At 44.9% G+C, this 19,785-nt stretch overlaps 1 protein-coding gene across 2 annotated transcripts; it reads left to right on the top strand.

The window, feature by feature from the left end:
• The first annotated feature begins 12,656 nt into the window (after positions 1–12,656).
• Positions 12,657–18,148, top strand: SPRY2 (sprouty RTK signaling antagonist 2). 2 transcript variants are annotated; one of them, XM_059041900.2, is made up of 2 exons: positions 12,657–13,473; positions 16,359–18,148. In XM_059041900.2, exon 2 carries the CDS (start codon positions 16,410–16,412, stop codon positions 17,355–17,357), a length of 948 nt encoding a protein of 315 aa, XP_058897883.1. In that variant the 5' UTR covers positions 12,657–13,473; positions 16,359–16,409; the 3' UTR covers positions 17,358–18,148. The 2 variants fall into 2 exon arrangements, with proteins under 2 accessions (XP_058897883.1, XP_066872316.1); XM_067016215.1 differs by lacking the exon at positions 12,657–13,473 and adding an exon at positions 14,540–15,355.
• The last annotated feature ends 1,637 nt before the right edge of the window (positions 18,149–19,785 follow it).

The following is a 19,785-nucleotide window of genomic DNA, read 5'->3' as shown; positions in this document are numbered from 1 at the left end:
AAAAACTTCCTGTGGGCATTGATGACTCGCTGTGAGGACTGTCTGTCATCCTACCCCTTTGTCCGGCAGTCACTTCCATTCGAATTTGACTGACTGAGGAAGCTTGAGTTATTTGTAAAGAACAACAAGGCTTTTCATTCATAATTTTACTAGGGGGACAGGGTGCTAATGACTGAGCTTGAATAACTCTGGAATGTGGTATTCAAGGCAGGAAGAAGCCTAACCGACTGCCAAACGAGGGAAGGAGAGATGTAGTTGAAAAGTGCCTGGGTAAAAAGCCAAACAATGGCGGGAGGATCACACATGTATAGAAGTACAAATCGAGGTTGACAAAGGTGAGACAATCAAAAAGATGGAAGCAGGAAGGAGGGCAGGGAAAGTCTTACAGGGTTTCATTAGCTTTGGGGTCAACTTACATGACAGAGTTTACAGAATCCGAAACCCATAATGTCTACAGAGGAAGTGATCTTTTCTTCCACTGATGGTTCTCCTCCAAAAATTAAAAAAATAGTTAAAAAAAAAAGTAAAACTGGTTTTCACTCTCTTTTGGTACCTTCCATATGTTCAGACAGAGAGTTTGTTTTGCAGGGGTGCTCAGCTTAGTAATCCAGTCTGGGTTCCAAAGAGCTTGCCTCCTTTCAGGGTCTCTAGTCAATTTTTTGTGCATGCAGCATAAATACAATATATAATAATGTTATATACCTGCTGCTTCCAAGGGGGAGAAATTGTACAAATATCAATTTCTGGTCTAACTTAACTGTATAGCTAAGTATTATAAGTTTTCTTTTTCTTGCTAAAATAATACAATTGTGGTTTGGATTTTTAAATTAAGAAATTAAAAGTATCATATTGAATTTTTTTTTTTTTTTTTTTGCGGTACGTGGGCCTCTCACTGTTGTGGCCTCTCCCGTTGCGGAGCACAGGCTCCGGAAGCGCAGGCTCAGCGGCCATGGCTCACGGGCCCAGCCGCTCCACGGCACATGGGATCTTCCCGGACCGGGGCACAAACCCATGTCCCCTGCATCAGCAGGCGGACTCTCAACCACTGCGCCACCAGGGAAGCCTCATATTGAATTTTTAATGCATGATTTTATACATTAGATATAGAAAATAATCCAAAATAACAGTGTTGCACATTTCAATCTAATGTAAAACCAAAGTAATTCTATAAGTGAAGAATGTTTCAATCATTATTAGAAAATGCTTACTATGTCTCTTTTGTTAAAGCAAGTCAAATAAAGGTTAAAGTGAAGAATAAAAAATGCTGATTTACTTAGAGATCAGCAAAAATAAATTGTCAGGTAGTAGGACTCTAGCTCAGTCTCCATTGAGTCTATTAGGACTGGGGTCCCCAACCCCGGGGCCGGGACCCATACCAGTCCTCAGCCTGTTAGGAACCGTGCCACACAGTGGGAAGTGAGCGGTGGACAAGTGAGCGAAGCTTCATCTGCTGCTCCCCACTGCTCCCCATCGCCTGCATTACTGCCTGAACCATCCGCTGCACCCCGCCCTCATCCGTGGAAAAATTTATCTTCCACGAAACTGGTCTCTGGTGCCAAAAATGTTGAAGACTGCTGTATTAGGACTAGCGGTCTGAGGGAGTTCTAGGGCTACTGAGGTCCAAGGTCAAAGTTCAGACTCTGGGCTGGATGCTTACTTAGCTCTAAGTTCCTAAGCCATAAACTGACCTAGCAAACGTTCTTGAAAACTGAGGCACCAACTACAATCCCTATGTGGTTAAAATCCATTATCTCATATCAGTCTGGCAACCATCCTGCTCTGACCAGTGAGGAGACTGAGGTGTGGAGACCCTCCAGTACTTTCCATCTGTTTCCACCTGGGTACCCAACAAAGGCAAAGGATGATGCGAACACACTCCTGGAGCATTCCAAAACTAACCATTCCAAAAGTAGACTTCAGGGGGATTTCCTCATCATCATCATTTTGGGCTTGGGTTTTAAGAATGTACATGAATCTAAATAAAGTTAGGTGGACCAGGTTTATCTTGTGGCTTCCTATGCCCCTGCTATATCCCCACAAATCCCTAGTTGCTTTTTCTTTTCCAGCTTTATTGAGGTACAGTTGACAACTAAAAATGTAATATATTTTAAAGTGTACAGCATAATAATTTGATACACCTATATACCATGAAATGATTTCCACAACCAAGTTAATTAACAATCTATCACCTCACATAGTTGCTTTTTGTGTGTGCATGTGAGAATGCTTTAGGTCTACTCTCTTAGAAAATTTCAAGTATACAATACAGTATTATTAACTATAGCCACCATGCTGGACATTAAATCCTCAGAATCCTTATTCATTCCATAACTGAAAGTTTATACCCTTTGACCAACCTCTCCCCATTTCCACCAGCCTCTGGCAACCACCATTCTACTCTCTGTTTCTATGAGTTCAAATCCTTAAGTTTTTGAGAGCAGGATTAAATAATTTGCCCCAACACTTAGAACTAATGATTGATTGAGAGTTCAGTCACACTCTGGTGATTCTTGATTCAAAACGTAGGCCCCAGGTCCATGAATGACAGATGGCCATGACTGGCCTGGTCCAAGCCCAGGCCATTTAAATCATGAAGTAAGTGTATGATGTTTTTCACCCCAGACCTCCCTGCCAGCTGCCTCAATCCTCTCTTGCGGTGATATTGTTAATAACTGGATCTCTGGGATACAAAAAAAAAAAAAGAAGAACAAAATAAAACCAAACAAAACCCCTTGATTTCAGCATTTGGTGATTTATGTGTTGTAAATAAACTCACCATGACTGATTTTCAAACCTAATGTCACTAAATGTGGAGATGAGAAGAGATACCCATAATCAGCTCTTGCACGCAAGCATGAGCCTGTTCTACCATTTTCATCTACCCATGCTCTGTTTAGTGTCTACTGCATTTTCTATTCTTGTTCTCAGTGAGCTATGAATCTCTCTTATGGTTCCATTATAATAATATAATGACTTTCGTTTATAGAAGAGTTATTACAAGTCAGACTTCTTCTAAAACTCCACATGCATTATTCATTTAACCCTCATGATGATGCTTGGACATAGAAAATAATTTTATCCCCACTTTATGGGTGAAGAAACTAAGGCAGTGGGCGACTGAGAAATTTATATAAGGCCTCATCTCAGACCAACCTAAAATGGACTCTATGTGAAGGATCTTGTCATCTAATTTTTTAAAAATCTCCCAAGTAATGCTAATGTATGGCCAGGGTTGAGAACAATTGATCTAGAAAATAAAGCAAGAACTCTTGCTATTTGAAAAAAAATACAACTTTCCAATTGAATGAGGTATGTTAGATCTTGGAAAAAGCTCAATTCATAATTCTACTTGGCTGTGTAGACACACATCGTACATTAAAAAACCTTTATGGAAGGACTTCTCTGATGGAGCAGTGGTTAAGAATCTGCCTGCCAGTGCAGGGGACACAGGTTTGAGCCCTGGTCCGGGAAGATCCCCACATGCCGTGGAGCAACTAAGCCTGTGCGCCACAACTACTGAGTCTGCTCTCTAGAGCCCACGAGCCACAACTGCCGAGCCGTGCTCTACAAATGCTGAAGCCTGCGCGCCTACAGCCCATGCTCCACAACAAGAGAAGTCACCGCAATGAGAAGCCTGCACACCGCAACGAAGAGAAGCCTCTGCTCACCGCGACTACAGAAAGCCCGCGTGCAGCAACAAAGACCCAATGCAGCCAAAAATAAAAATAAGTTAATTAATTAATTTTTTTAAAAAACCTTTGTGGAGATCAAATTAGAATGTGGGTCATCTTTAGGACGTGATAGAGTTTTTCTAAAAAAAAATACTCTGAATAACCTAAATATCTCAATAAGTAGGGTAACAGTCCATTTGGTAAAATCTCTACTGTCTTACTGAAAGCATGTTAAATCCCTCCCTGTCATGGATGATTTGATTTATATGCCTGCTGAACTGTAATGCTAATGGAAGATGCCCTTTGCCTCTTAGGCACCATGGGGCCAGGACATTTGGTATTATCTTAGGTTTCAGAAGTATCATGACCCACTAATAACTTGAAAAGTATTTTTAAAGGTAAGGCATAAAAGCAAATTATTTTAACAGTTGTGTAAAGTTCATGAGAAAAGGATGCCAAATAATGGGAAGAAAATCATTTGTCTGTTGCCACAAACCCTGGCCCTCCCTCCCTCCCTCCCTGAGGTTGAAATTGTTCCTATGATGTCTTGAATATACTTAGAGAATTCTTTAGGAAAATTCAAATATTTCAGCTTCTGTCTAGAACTATCTTTTTTTTTTTTTTTTTTTTTTTTGCGGTACTCGGGACTCTCGCTGTTGTGGCCTCTCCCGTTGCGGAGCACAGGCTCCGGACACGCAGGCTCAGCGGCCATGGCTCACGGGCGCAGCCGCTCCGCGGCGTGTGGGATCTTCCCTGACCGGGGCACGAACCCGTGTCCCCTGCATCGGCAGGCGGACTCTCAACCACTGCGCCGCCAGGGAAGCCCTAGAACTATCTTATCTGAATTCCGTTATAAAGTTACAGTACTAGAGACATAAAGCTCTTTTTTCACCCACACTCTAGGTATATATTCAGAGAGTTTTAGCTCCTTAATAAACCACTCAAAATGTACTGCCAAAATGGGAGAACGATAGACCTGTACACTGAGGCCCAAAGACAGCTAACAACTGGCCCACTGCCCTGCTCAGAGGCTGCCTCCTTTGGGATCCTCCTTAACTCTGCTGAGCCAACAAACCCTCAAGCACCAATAGCAGCCAGTTGAAAACTGACTTAGTAGATGCCCTTGAATGGCTTTCCAGTATTTTCATGGCTATTTGTCTCACCTGCCATTTAGACTGTCTGCCCCTTGCAGCCAGAAACTAGCTAGTTCTCATCTCAAACCCCTGAGCAAAGTGATAGAACCAGTGGCTCCCAGGCCAAGGCCATGAAGAGAGGAATTCTGCCCCCAGAAGGCCACACTATATGGATATTCAATAAGAAAGAGTGGTTGACATGTGTTTCCCCAGAATGCTGGAGAATAGGATTTGTTATATAGTTCAAGACTCTAAATATTATTATTCTGAGTCATTGCACATTCACCTTCACAGGATCATAATAACCTGAAGAATTTAGAACAATGGACCATCCTAGCCTTCCAGTGTACAACAAATACCTCTGCCACACACCATTTAATGTAAGTGAATGTGTATCTTCTTCCTAACAGGGGATAGAGCTTTAACACCATTTCAGACACAGGGCTCCATCCCCAAAATATACACTTAAAAATTCAGTGTTGGTAAGAGCCCAAATGTCAAAGCCACTCTCAAATAAGAAGGAACTCGTATTTCTCAAGCCTCTAGATTTCCTGAACAAGTAAATTCAATGAGGAGACATTCCAGTCAGAAACAACCACATCAGCTAAATAAGTCCCATCTTCCCTAAAGTTCTCTACCTACTTTGAGAAGGTACATGAAAACAAAAATCACTGTAAGGTTAAGGTTTCTTTGAAATGCTGTTAATAGTTGAATATAGCTAATAACAGTCAACACGTGTTCTAAATCTCTATTTTTATCCCTACATAAGCACAAAAAAATAAGATACATAAATCAAATTATGCTTACTATGTAATTTTAAAACTTTTTGAAAATATGGAGGCAAAACCATATTTAAATATTCATTTACCATATTCATTTACCAAATAAACTACCAAGCCCAATTTAACTGAAATTATCACTGCTACTTACTGAGAGCTTCCCATATGCTAGCCTTCATAGATACTTCATATCATCCAATCCTAACAGCAACTCTTTTACAGCTGGGCACTAAGGTTAATTGCCTGACTCATTCATTCATTCATCTTACTTTAAAATGTTTGAGTTACTTATATATGCCAGATCCTTCAGTGCTGGGGGTAAAATGGCAGGCAACACCGGATTTGGATTCCAGCTCTCATGGAGCTTAGAATACAGCAAAGGAGACAGTTAATAAATGATCACTCAATTATATGTATGTTTGCCGCAGAGAAGGTCAGGAGAGGAACAAGGGAGGTTTGACCCAGTCAAAGGGTCAGAAAAAAGGTTTCCTGAGAAAAAGACAACAGAGATTTGAAAGATAAGTAGAAGTTAACACAGCAAAAGGCCAGAAAAGTGAAAGGGGAGATTGCATATACAGAGGTAATAGTCACAGCAGCAAGGCAGCAAGCAGGGGGTGTGCAGTAACAGGAGGCTGGGAAGGAAAAGGGGCTGGACTGTAGGGCCAGGAAGTTGGGTTAAGGACTTGAATCTTTAACCCAGGAATAATGAAAAGCCGGGAGAGCGGGTTTGAGTATCAGGGCATCCCGATCAGATTGGCCCCAAATGACTTAGCCTGAACCTAATTCCAGATTTCTTAAACTCTCAACGTCTCTGGAACCTATTATGACATTTAACAGTTTAACCTTCAGTATCATTTTTTTTTTTAGGAATGACTGCTAAAAAAAAAAATTCTTAGATCTAATTTTGCCCATGCATGATTTTAACATCTTTTAGGGTATAATGCAAGTATGTTGCTGTACTGTAAACAGGGTGTGAAGAATATTTCTCAAAATTGCAAGGGGACTTTCACATAGAACGTGAAAGGCAAAATTGGTTCACTATTTGGTGGCTTTCTTGAAGCTATTTTAAAAATGCATTGTCGAAGGTTAGCAAAGTGCTAACTTCTTAATTTGAAACTACAGATTAGTACTTAATTTTAATTATTAATATACTTAGACTTTTGCCAAATGCACTTTTTTCAGTAAAAAATTCATGAGTTTTCTTTTACCTATTCTTTAGCCCCCCCATGATCAGCCTTTTTGTTAACTTCTTTATTATATAGTTTGAGAGTAGATGTTCCCTACAGATTTTCTTCCAAACACATAAAATTTCCATAAAGATCTTTTTTAAGATTTCTTTTTAAACTTTATAATATTTACTATTTCAGGGGTTAAAAATCATGGTCTGAACAAACTTATTTCAGTCACTTCCTAATAATTACACAAAACACAGTAGTAATTTCCAGGTTAATGGAACGACTCAAGTTCTGCCATTAAAAAATACAAAAACTCTTTATTTGCTTTAAGAAAATTAAGGCAAGGGACTTCCCTGGTGGCGCAGTGATTAAGAATCCGCCTGCCAATGCAGGGAACACGGGTTCGAGCCCTGGTCCAGGAAGATCCCACATGCTGTGGAGCAACTAAGCCCGTGCGCCACAACTACTGAGCCTGCTTTCTAGAGCCCACAAGCCACAACTACTGACCCCAGTGACACAACTACTGAAGTCCACATGCCTAGAGTCTGTGCTCCGCAACAAAAGAAGCCACCGCAGTGAGAAGCCCATGCACCAAAATGAAGAATAGCCCCCGCTCGCTGCAACTAGAGAAAGCCCGCACGCAACAATGAAGACCCAACACAGTCGAAAATAAATAAATAAATTTATAAAAAAAAGGATGAAAGAAAATTAAGGCAAAAAAATTTACTTATTTTAACTACATTCATTAATTTCATTCATTTATTGGAAAGCACTTATTAAGTGGATAACGTTTAGAGTGATTTTTTTTTTTTAAGAATAAGATGGTGAAGAACCTTTCTATTTCAGTTCCAGCCCACTAAGTCCAAGGCAGTCCTGACACGGACTCCCTCAGATCCTTGGAGCAGTTTAGCCTTTCGAAGAGTCACACCCAATACACAGTTTGTATAGAAAAGCTGGTTTATATAACACCACAATATTCTCAAATGATTCACAATTCACGGAAACTTCAAAATACTTCCTGTCCAAAGGAACAGGACAGGAAGAACAAATTGAATCTGCATGCACCCATATTCCATTTACCATATTGAACATTTTTAGACCTGACCTGTTAACGGAGATTATTAATTCAGGGCTGGCTGGCAGCCTGGATTTTATAGCATCTGGATTATAAGAATGGCTGGTGTGGAATCTGTTTGACTAAATCTTCCTTAGAGAACGGGATGAACTTCCTATGCCCTTTTGATCACATGTCCACATAATGGGAAGTATAAAAACCCAAACTTCCTATTTATTCAGAGGCTAAAATCTTCCTACTGCCTCTAAGCTTGGCCAGTAATATCCAAATACTCATTTCAATTTATGATTTTCACTTTAGCATCTGGGTTAAAAAGATTCCAAAATAAAGGGATCAAATGTTAAAAACAAACAGAATAAAACTAATAAACCTAGGGCTATCTGGGGACAGGCAAAGCAACAATGCTGTGGTCTCACTGATTAGACTTTCTCTGCACACGTCAGTCCTACAAAGAAAGAAGCTTGACTGTAAGGTCAAGGGATAAATATATTGGAAATATAATGAGAAAAGTCATGTTGGACTGCAGAGAATTTTTGCCTTGTCACAGAAATTCAGTCCACTTCTGACTTTGCATAAATTGTAGTAATAAAGTACATGGAGCCAGCAGGAAGACTGATTAACCAGTAGAAACCACCAGGTGGATTCAGGTTGAATATAAGATCTCTGAAAAGAGACCCAACCAACCAGAGCCTCCACTTTAAGATCAACTCATCAAACCACTTCTCTTACCCAGAGATAACTCCAGATCTTTCCCCCAGTTCAGTTAAGGATAAAAGGACATCACCAAAGAAGGTCAGATGCAGAGATAAGCTGTCCCCAGTCCTCCTAGGGATGTAGATAAGAACTCAAGTGTCCTATTTTGAATTCCAATCGCAGCCACTCCCAGTTCCCTACAAAAGGTAGCAGCTTTAGAATTTTGAGATTCAAAGCAATTCAAAAAAGTAAAATGACTACAGTCCTGGCTGTCAAATCAAAAGGTCATTATTGCAAAGCCGGTTCTTTAACTTAGGAAGGTCCCTCCCAGAAAAGTCCATGCATAAATTGTTTACTAAGGCAACTGGGATACTAAATTGTTACTCGTGGAAGCAGTATACGCTGTTGTATTCTGGGCCATCTTTAAATACGAATACATATATAACTCACCTTGGTTATAAAACTAAAAATAAAATAAAATAAAATAACCAAATAATCAATATTCTTCTTTGTCTCAAAAACGCATCATATCACTGCAAGACGTCTCTCTGGTTATCAAACCTGGGCCTGAACCCAGTAAGCCCAAGTGGTTTGGTCAATCTCACAAAGAAACTGGAACTAGAGTTGTTTAAAACTACATTCTCCCATTACTAAGACATAAATCAGAAGCTTAGATGATTACGTGCAACCTTGAAAATATGACTTAACTTGGCCAACAGACCTACTGGTAAAGAAGCATGTCTACAGTGTCTACCAAAGACTGGGGGAGGCAAAATTCACGTCTGCTTATACACTGCCTCATTTGAAAAAAATAACTGAGGGTAATTTTAGTTATAAAATGAAGTAAATCCAAAGAAATGAAGACAGAAAGTTAAATGAAGGCAGAGATGAGCTCCCAAAAGTATGACAACACACAGTCCTGTTCAGTGGCTCAGACTAAGAGGGCATGTTACCTGGTCCCTCCAGAGAACTTAGAGGTGAGTACTGGTGTAGCAGGCGTTTCCAAGGATTGGACATTTTTCAACATCAGGGAACAGGAACACGTGTTCAAACATCAGGGGTGCCTCTCTAGAACCCTCCACAGCACGTTTGAAAATGGGCTTCATTGTGAAGTTTTACATAACATCCTTTCACAATTTTAAAGTATCTTCCAAAATTAACGCCAGTTATAATTTTGGCATGTAACAGGAGAATCAATTTTGGGACACATTACAACAGCTGCACCAAACACTTCATTGTGTGTGCATGCACGCGCATACCTAGAAGCATAATTCCTCTCTGGGACGACAACTAAGTAAACTTTGGAGGCACAATATAGTGCTTTATACACTGCTTCTGAAAGGTAGTAATAATAAATAATAAATTAAATAGTAAGGAGTAAATTCGAAAGACTCCAACAGATAACTCGTTTTTACCTTGTGCTTAAGTTATAGGTTAAATGTTTTCCCAGCTTGCAAACAGGAGGCTGCTGGGGAAGAAGGAAGAGCTAGATTACATGGGATTCCTTCTAGCTCATGAAAGATTAAGTATAAATTCCTAGATTCTTCTCTATTGATTCAGTAAAAATGGAAGGTACTCTCAGCTGCCGGAGGCTTCTAATTTAAATTCCATTTTATACTTTGAACCAGAACAACGTGTTTTCACAGAGTTCCTGCAGCGCTGGGAGCACAGTCTGGGCACAAGTGTCTCCTAAGAAGCAGCCATCGGGTGCAGGGGTTTGAGGAAGCAAACAGAAGGCGTTTGTTTCACCTGTTCTGCCGGAGACTTGGCCATATTCAGGCAGCGCGTTCCCACCAGCCTTACACACCCTGGCTTTGGCCCCCAAGTCCGTCCCCTCGGTAAAAGCCGGGGTTCTTCTGCACCTGGTACCTCATCTCACATTCAAAAGGAATGTGTCGGGGCTTCCCTGGTGGCGGAGTGGTTGAGCGTCCACCTGCCGATGCAGGGGACACGGGTTCGTGCCCCGGTCCGGGAAGATACCACATGCCGCGGAGCGGCTGGGCCCGTGAGCCGTGGCCGCTGAGCCTGCGCGTCCGGAGCCTGTGCTCCGCAACGGGAGAGGCCGCGGCAGTGAGAGGCCCGCGTACCGCAAAAAAAAAAAAAAAAAAAAAAAAGGAATGTGTCCGAGAAGAGGGTAGGGAAAGCCACTTGCTGTTGCACTTACATAATAAATGTCTTTTTATTCATTGTGAACCAGTCGGTCCAAGGTCCATTTTGTTAGGCACCTCCGCCTGCCTTCGTTGAGTCCCGAGAAAGAAAGCAGCCTCAGCCCCACGCCGGGCCGGCGGGGGCGGGCGGGCGCCCCCTGGTGGCCCGACGGGCCGTGAGCGCAGCGGCGCTTGACTTCACCCGGAGGCTCAAAGGACTCGGGCGTCAGGCGAGCGGCCAGAGCTGGGGCGGGGCGGGGGGGAGGCAAGTCGTCCCTTGTCCTCAGGCCCGGGGACGCCGTGGAGCAGGCGGACGTAGCCCGGTGCACCCTCACCCGAGGGGTGGGGGGGACGTAGGCCAGCGCCCGGAAATAACGCATGCCACTTCCCCTGCCACCTCTGGGTCCAAACCTCGGGCGAGGAGAGCCCTAGAGAAACATGGAGAAGGCAGGGCGAGAGCGCAGCGCGGCCGGGAACGGTCCGGGGACGTTCCAGGACGTGAGCTCGGGAGAAGGCAACGAGTGCCAGGGTAGCTGTGAATGGATGTGGGCTGGAGCCGGACCCGGGAAATCTAGCACCACGTTTTCCTAGCACTGTTTCAAGAACTCTAACCCCAGCACGGCGAGATCGCAGGTGCTCTTCGGGAGTTTTGACCGTACTTCTCTGTAAAGTAAAACCATTCTGTAAATCATTAGAATCCAATATTAGGAGTGTGTTGGGAGGGGTGTTAATTTCCCACCGGTGCTCCCACATGCAAGCACGTTTCTTAGTAAATGAACGGCAGTTAGAGCAGTGCATATGTATGTTTTTTGGTTTTGTTTTTTGCGGTACGCGGGCCTCTCGCTGTTGTGGCCTCTCCCATTGCGGAGCACAGGCTCCGGACGCGCAGGCTCAGCGGCCATGGCTCACGGGCCCAGCCGCTCCGCGGCATGTGGTATCTTCCCGGACCGGGGCACGAACCCGTGTTCCCTGCCTCGGCAGGCGGACTCTCAACCACTGCGCCACCAGGGGGTCCCCATTTTCTATCTTTATATATGTATACGTATTTTTTTTAAGTGGGAAAACAGACCACCTTCAAAATGGACAATAGGATCTTCTTGGGAAATGTTCTACGTGACAAGGATAGTCGGAAATGAAGGGTGACTCTTTTGGTTAAAAAGAGTGGAGGAGGACATCTGCAGTGAAACAGCGTGCCCCCTCCCATTTCAGAAGCCCGTGATGTCGCCCTTAGTAATCGTTTATGTGTGTATGACTGAATTAACTAATTTTAAGAAGGCCTGTATTGTAGTTTCCTTCCGCTGTTGCGTCAAACAAAACAGTAAGAAAGATCTTCAGAAAGCCTCCATCTGTAGCTAACTGCCCCTTTAAAAATAAAATCTAATATTAAACCGAAAAACTACATATCAACACAGTCAAAAGCAAATCCCGGCAAGAGAAGAAGGTACTTGAAACTCGAATCTGCATTCCGTTCCTCTCGTACGCAGCTCTGAGGTGGGAGTGGCGGTTTGTGCTGGTGCCTGGTGTATAATCGGGTTAATCCAGTAGACAAAGAATAAACCAATAGCCCTCCCACCTCACTTCCCGCTCCCCTTCCCCTCCCCCTCCTTCTCTCCCCGTCGCCCCCTCGAGGGGGAACAGAAAAGGAGAGAAGTTGGCTTGCAATGGATTCCGAATAAAGTCTCAAAACCTGCAACTTGTTTTTAATGCTAACACTGCCTGGCCCGGATTAGTTTGAAATGTTCATTCCCTTTTCCTAGTGGCGGGGAGAAAGTTCCCTAAGCCAGCCGAGCTAAGGCTCTTCCTCATGGCCCCTGGGGAAACCTTAAGGTCAGTGTTTCCTTGAAACTAGATAAACTGACCCCGCCGTGCCCAGCCCGGCCCCGCGGGCACCCCGCGTGACGGCGCCCGGCCGGCAGGACCAGCCTAGGGACGCGCGGGGCGGCGCAGTTGCCCTTTTGAATGCCTCCTGCGGCTCGGAGCGCTGGCGGGCGCTGGAGTGTGAGTGAATGTAGCCCCGCGGAGCCAATGAGCTGGGACCGGATGCGATATATCCTCTGGGACAACAACTGCTCTGTTCCGCCTCGGATCCACATGACGCCATTTACTGCTGCCGCGGCCGCCGCAGAGCTCCCTGCCTCCTCCGGAAAGGCGAGGGCGCAAGCCAACGGCGAGCCCCCCCGTCCGGGCCCCAGACCCTCCTCCTCCTCCTCCTCCTCCTTCTCCTCCTCCTTCGCACCCACCGCCCCCGCCTCGGCCTCGCCGCCGCGCCTCCACAACGCCCAGTCTGCACCGCCGAGAGCTGCGCGCCGCAGCGCGAGCGGAGGAGAGGGGCCGGCGGAGCGCGCAGCGCCCAGGCCCCCGCGCCCGCCCGGCCCGCAGCCCTGCTGCCCCGCGCCCCCGCGTCGCCTCCGCTCGGACGCGGCCGCGGCCGCACGACTTGGCCATCTGGCTTTAGGTTCTCTGTAAGGCCGTTTTCTTTTCTCATTCGCTCATCTGCCAAGAAAGGAGACTCGCCGTTGGCGCTTTGGCCTCCAGTTCATTGAGAAAAAAGAGGAAATACTCCGCGTGCGCTTTTAGAAAGGGGGTCGCCTCCTGCCCCGAACTCCAGAGTGTTCATCGCCTGGGGACTTGGCTCCGGATTTTCCTCTCCTTTTCTCGTCCAGCCGATTGCTCGGAAGTTAGACTGAAGCAGAGTTTAGAAGCAAGAGGGGGAAAAGTTTGCATCGGGGCTGGATTTATTTGCACATCGCAGGAAGAAGAGAATCCAACGGAGAGGGGTTGGTGCAAAGCCGCGATCACGGTGAGGCGCGTTTGGCTGGCTCTTCCCCTCCTGGCTCCGTGGCCGGCGTGTTGTGGGCAACATGGAGTAGGTGCAGCCGGACCGGGAGTGGGGTCCGTCTCTCCTCCGGCCTCCCTTTCTCTAACCCCGCAGGTTTTCCGTGGGGTACCCGGGAGCTGCCCGCGGGTGTGCCTCGCCTTGGGCTCGGTCTGTCTCGGCGGGGGCTGCAGTGCGCGCCGGGTGCAGTGTCCCCGACCCCACGCGCCCGCGCTCTGGGGGGTTGGGGTGGCGGACGGCTCGCGGCGAGTCGGGTCCCGGCGGTGCACTGGCCGCGAATTGGGCTCTGAGAGCGGGAGAAAACACTTTGTGTTTTCCAGGTCGCCGTTGCAGGCGCCCGCATTGCTAACCTGTTCCTCTCCGGGGAAGGCACGTCCTGAGAGAGGCTGTCCCGAGGCAGGGGCGCCGGGGTTACCGAGGGAGCGTGGGTCGCTCGCCTCGCGGGGGCAGCTAGACCTCGCGGATGAAAAAAAGGGGCAGGGTGCTGGGTGGAGGGAGCCCCCGCCTCTGCTCGGTGTGAACACAGGCGAGCACGGAGCCGGGTAGGAGCGTCGCCCTGCCTGGCGCCGCGTCTCTGCGGTTCGGAAGTGCAGCTTTCTCTTTTTTCCGTTCGCCGTGGTCGGCTTGGGTCATGCTTTTTTTTATTTTTGGAAGATTGGGCCGACCCAGCACAGGAAGAAAGTCATCAAGCGGTCGCGATCGTTTTCCATTACCTGAAAATAGGTGGCAAAAGGGACTAGGGTTTGTTCCCCCCCCCTTTTCCTTTGATGGGCTGATCCACTTTTTTGTTGCTGCTTCTGTTTCTTAATTCGGAATCTTGTGCGTTTTTACAAAGCGGTTTCTGTGTCGGTTTGCCCCACCCTTGCTTGTGCTGAAGTCTTTTCCCCCTAATCCTTAGTCTGATCACACACTGTCCTTAATGGGGGTTTCAAAGCGCTTTCAAAGCGGGGGGCGGGGGGGGGCGGGGGCGAGGGAGCGGGGGAAGGAGGGGTGCTGCGAAGGAGGCCAGGGATAAGCAGAAATCATTCTAGTAAACCTCCTTCCCCGCAAAGATGCTACTTTGCACTGCAAGCAAATCTGCGCGGAAAGTTTCCAGTTTAGGGATCTGGGTCTTGCACGCCCGGCGTGGGACCCTGGAAAATGTTCTTTCTTTTAAAAGCATTTTTTATTTGATTTTAAGAAATATATACATGTACATATATAGATATATTTAATATATAGGCGTTTGCAGATTGCAGGCAATGCCCCTTCGGTCAGCGCAGGGTGGAGTCGCCGGGTGTACATGGGCTAGACCTCGAAGTGTCCCGGCTCTATGTCTAAGGCAGGGCTTTCTTCGTCGCGGCGTCGGGGCTGAAAACCAGTGCCCCGTGTTCGAGGGCCTTGGCCGGAACGTGCTGCGATGAGCGATGTGACCTCCGCCTAAGGGTGGAGTGGCTCCCTCTTGGAGATGGGAGGCAGTTCTCTGGGGTGGGGGAGATTCTATCTGGGAAGGAAGAGAGGGGGAAGCGCGCTCTAGCGTTTCAGGGCACGTCCCGTTCCGAGGCGCCCGCGCCCCCCGCCTGTCTGTCCGTCTCGGAATTGTGCGCAGGGGGGCCAGCTTGGCTTCTGGGCTGCGTCAGTCCTCCGGAAAAAAGTCCCTCGGGGCTCCGACTGTGTGTCCCACCTGCTGGGGACCGTGTCGGGGCGCAGATAGAGCCGATAAACGGAGTGAAAGCAAAGAGCAGCGCGATCTCGTCTAGCCTTTCTGTTGGAACTGAGATCCGGTCTCCAACTCTGCCTTTTCCCGAATTGGAAGGCGTGTGTCACCTGCCTGTGTCTCTTTTCTAAAAAGCCAGACTGGATGAAGGTCCACTTTTGCGCGTTTTTAGTCATTGTAGACTTGGTTGGCAAAGGGGGTGGTAGTTTTGAAATTTTACAGAGAGGTGGCAATTTAAGCGGCTACTTGTCAGGATGATAGATTTGAGATGTGACACTTGAATTTTTAAAACACTTCCTGTTACCGCCAATCAGTTTATGTTCTCAATTATTAGGTTTTTGGGAATGGGCAAAGTAGTTAAGATTTTGGCAGAATTTAAAATGTTCTCCTAGGCTCTCGGGCTGTACAATATGTGATTCTCAAGTTATTGGGAAGTTAAAAATAAGTTCCTGTCTTTTAGTTGCTCGTGGTGTAAGTTTGCTTTATTCTAGTCCTGGCACCTGACAGGATTTGAATTGGTGTGTTTTTAATTCTATAACTTTGTGCTACTGTATAGTTAATGATAATGCATGATTGTTGTATAAAAGGTATAACTATTCCTTGGGGGGGGGGATATTTACTTTTTTGCATGTCAGAGTCATCTTATGGGGTTTTATAAAGTTACAGAATAGTTCAAGGTATTTGATGTAAAAGCAGACTTCAAGTATTTCTAGGCTGTATTTATTGATGTTTAAGGCAAAAATGATCATGATAAGTTTAAACCTGTTTCAGAATCTGAAAAGGTATTCAACTTTTGAAAATGTCAGTATCAATGTTATATTCCAACACTACTTTCCCACAGTGTTTTACATGGAACCTGAACCTTGCAGATTTTATGCTTATTTGAGTAAGGAATTGTTACTTTCGCAATTGAAACAAAAACCAGCTTGGTGTCACCACACATCACGGGATTAAAGAATTGTTGATACACAGCCATAATTTTTACTTTTTGATACAGGCGTGGATCAGATGGCTGTCCGAATACCCTCCTCAGCAACTCCGCTTCGAAGCCTGTTTCTCTAGGGGAAGTGGGGAGTGAAGAGTTAACTCAAAGGGGTGGAGAGTGGGAAGTATCCTGGAGTGTAAACCGTCTCCTTCCTCTTGGTTTCCGCAGGAATTCAGATGTGTTCTAAGCCTGCTGGGGTGAGCACACTTCCAAGACCTGATGGAGGCCAGAGCTCAGAGTGGCAGTGGATCGCAGCCCTTGCTGCAGTCACCCCGTGACGGTGGCAGACAGCGTGGGGAGCCCGACCCCAGAGACGCCCTCGCCCAGCAGGTACACGTGCTGTCTCTGGATCAGATCAGAGCCATCCGAAACACCAATGAGTACACAGAGGGACCTACTGTGGTCCCCAGACCTGGGCTCAAGCCTGCACCTCGCCCCTCCGCTCAGCACAAACACGAGAGACTCCACGGTCTGCCTGAGCACCGCCAGCCCCCCAGGCCCCAGCACTCACAGGCGCACGCTTCTGCGAGGGTCACTCTGTCCAGGTCCATCAGCACAGTCAGCTCGGGGTCTCGCAGCAGTACGAGGACAAGTACCAGCAGCATTTCCTCTGAACAGAGGCTCTTGGGATCATCCTTCTCCTCGGGGCCTGTTGCTGATGGGATAATCCGGGTGCAGCCCAAATCAGAGCTCCAGCCAGGTGAGCTTAAGCCGCTGAGCAAGGAGGATTTGGGGCTGCACGCCTACAGGTGTGAGGACTGCGGCAAGTGCAAATGTAAGGAGTGCACCTACCCAAGGCCTCTGCCATCGGACTGGATCTGCCACGAGCAGTGCCTTTGCTCGGCCCAGAACGTGATCGACTACGGGACCTGTGTGTGCTGTGTGAAAGGCCTCTTCTATCACTGTTCTAATGATGACGAGGATAACTGCGCTGACAACCCATGTTCCTGCAGCCAGTCTCACTGTTGTACACGGTGGTCGGCCATGGGCGTCATGTCGCTCTTTTTGCCTTGTTTATGGTGTTACCTTCCAGCCAAGGGTTGCCTTAAATTGTGCCAGGGGTGTTACGACCGGGTGAACAGGCCTGGATGCCGTTGTAAAAATTCAAACACAGTCTGCTGCAAAGTTCCCACTGTCCCTCCCAGGAACTTTGAAAAACCAACATAGCATCATTAATCAGGAATATTGCTGTGATAAGGATCCCCCCCCCCTTTTTTTTTTCTAACACACACATATGCAACCAACTAAACAGTTAGAAATCTTGGCACTGTTGATAGAGGGTTGGGATATCCTTTGCTGTTTGCAGTGAAATGCTTTTTGTCCGTGTGCCATTTTAACTGATACGCGTGTTAGAATTCAGCTAATGGAGCTCAGAGTATGTGATGCAGATCTTGGCAACCTACATGTTGCATAAGCTAAAGCAACAGACACTCCTAGGCAAAGTTTTTGTTTGTGAATAGTACTTGCAAAATTTGTAAATTAGCAAATGACTTTTTTTCCCCATTGTTTTCTCCAGAGATAATGTGCTATATTTTTGTATATACAATAATATTTGCAACTGTGAAAAACAAGTTGTGCCATACTATATGGCACAGTCACAAAATATTATACTAATATGTTGTACATTCGGAAGAATGTGAATCAATCAGTATGTTTTTAGATTGTATTTTGCCTTACAGAAAGCCTTTATTGTAAGACTCTGATTTCCCTTTGGACTTCATGTATATTGTACAGTTACAGTAAAATTCTACCTTTATTTTCTAATTTTTTCAACATATTGTTTAGTGTAAAGAATATTTATTTGAAGTTTTATTATTTTATAAAGAAGAATATTTATTTTAAGAGGCATCTTACAAATTTTGCCCCTTTTATGAGGATGGGATAGTTGCTGCAAATGAGGGGTTACAGATGCATATGTTCAATATAAAATAGAAAATATATTAACGTTTGAAATTAAACTGAGCTGGATTGTCTTATTTTACCTTTTCTTTTGTTTTTTGAAGTAAAAAAGAAACCAGTTTATGTCAAGGATAGCATTTCAGTGAAATTGTTTCACTTATCTATGAGATTATCTTATGGTTGCTGCTTTAAAGTCGAGTGGAGATTTGGTGATTTTCAGAGATAACTCTAGCCATCAGGAGAGAAATAGCTGAGCACCTGACTCACTTAATAGTATTAATCATATGAGGGCTCATTTTTGGCTCCTGTTGTTTTACTGATTTGCAGACTAGCCTTGCAGGTTTAAAAAAAAAACGTCTTATTCATTCAGGAGACTTCCCTAAAAGATGAACCATTAGACTTTTTCTTTATATACAATATTAAGAATGAATGTCATAAGGCTAATTCAAGACCAGAGAAATTAGTTCATTTCAACAAATATTTATTGACTGTCCTCTGTGTGTCAGGCATGCAGTATACACAGATCAATGCTTATAATTGAAGCAAAAATGTTTTCTTGACTTAGCAGATCATGGCTCTGTTTTTTCTAGTCTCTTTGGTTTTAGACTCTTAAGTTTATCACTGTGATACCAAGTTCCTTATGTTAGAAAAGACATGGAAAACATAACTTGTTTTGGTTCAGGCACTGGGTATCATGAAATTTCATCCTGTACTGGCCTAATAATTCAAGCACAAGCTGGCCAACTTGAGAGGCCCTGTTGTATTTATTTAATCAGATTATCCAGAAAACTGTTAAATTTTACACTGGGAAAAGATGCAGTATGGCAAAAAAGTCAGTGTTTGCGGTTATCTTTTGGACGCAAACACACAGCAAGCTGCTAAAAGCCCATCTTGACAAATATTGGGTTTTCTTACTTGTAATAAGTCACTTGATTAATTAGTCACTTTATGGCTGATTTTTTTTTTTTTTCCCCCAAAGCACAGCCTTTTGCTGCCAAGAATCACCGGAAGTCTAGGAAATGATTTACCTGACATTATTGTTTAATCTCTCGTTTCCTGTTCTAAGCCTCCTTCTCTTAGGTTAAGAGGTCTTAGTACAGGCTGTCTTCTATTTTGTTTTTTTGAAATTGGCTTTCAAGAAACTATATAGCCTCCTAAACTAAGACAAGGGTAAATTAATTTAGAAATTATTTACTCTTAAGTTTCAACTCTGGGATACTGAATGTTGCAATTCTAATACTCATATCTAACCATTATGGTGTAAGAGGAATTTGAATATTGAAAAAAAAATAGGACAGGGTTTCTTATTCATCGTATAGTTTTCAGGATTTGTAAAGCACAAAAATTTTGACCACCAGTTTCTGACTGTATCAGAAACTGCCATATGCACTGAGAACCTTTTTGGTGTAGAAATTGTGAGTCCTTTTTTTTTTTTAAACCACATGAGCAGCTTTCAAAGTGTTATACAGAATCAGATGCAATTGGGTGTTTATTGAAGATGTAGAATAAAGACCTCTTTCCATGGTTATGGAATCAATCTCTGATCGTGTGGCCCAGGGATTTGCATTTTTAATCATTTCACTAGTTATTATGTACAGTTTGAGAACCACTGACCTAGATATTGCTTTCTAATTTAGCGTTTTTTTTAATGGAGTCCATTGTAAAGCGTAATTCACGAGTTTGAATGTAGAACATA

This window comes from Kogia breviceps, chromosome 16 (genome assembly GCF_026419965.1).
Source record: "Kogia breviceps isolate mKogBre1 chromosome 16, mKogBre1 haplotype 1, whole genome shotgun sequence".
In the NCBI taxonomy this organism is placed as follows: domain Eukaryota; kingdom Metazoa; phylum Chordata; class Mammalia; order Artiodactyla; family Physeteridae; genus Kogia; species Kogia breviceps.
The sequence above is the reverse complement of the archived record's forward strand: the minus strand, read 5'-3'. Positions and strand labels throughout refer to the sequence as shown.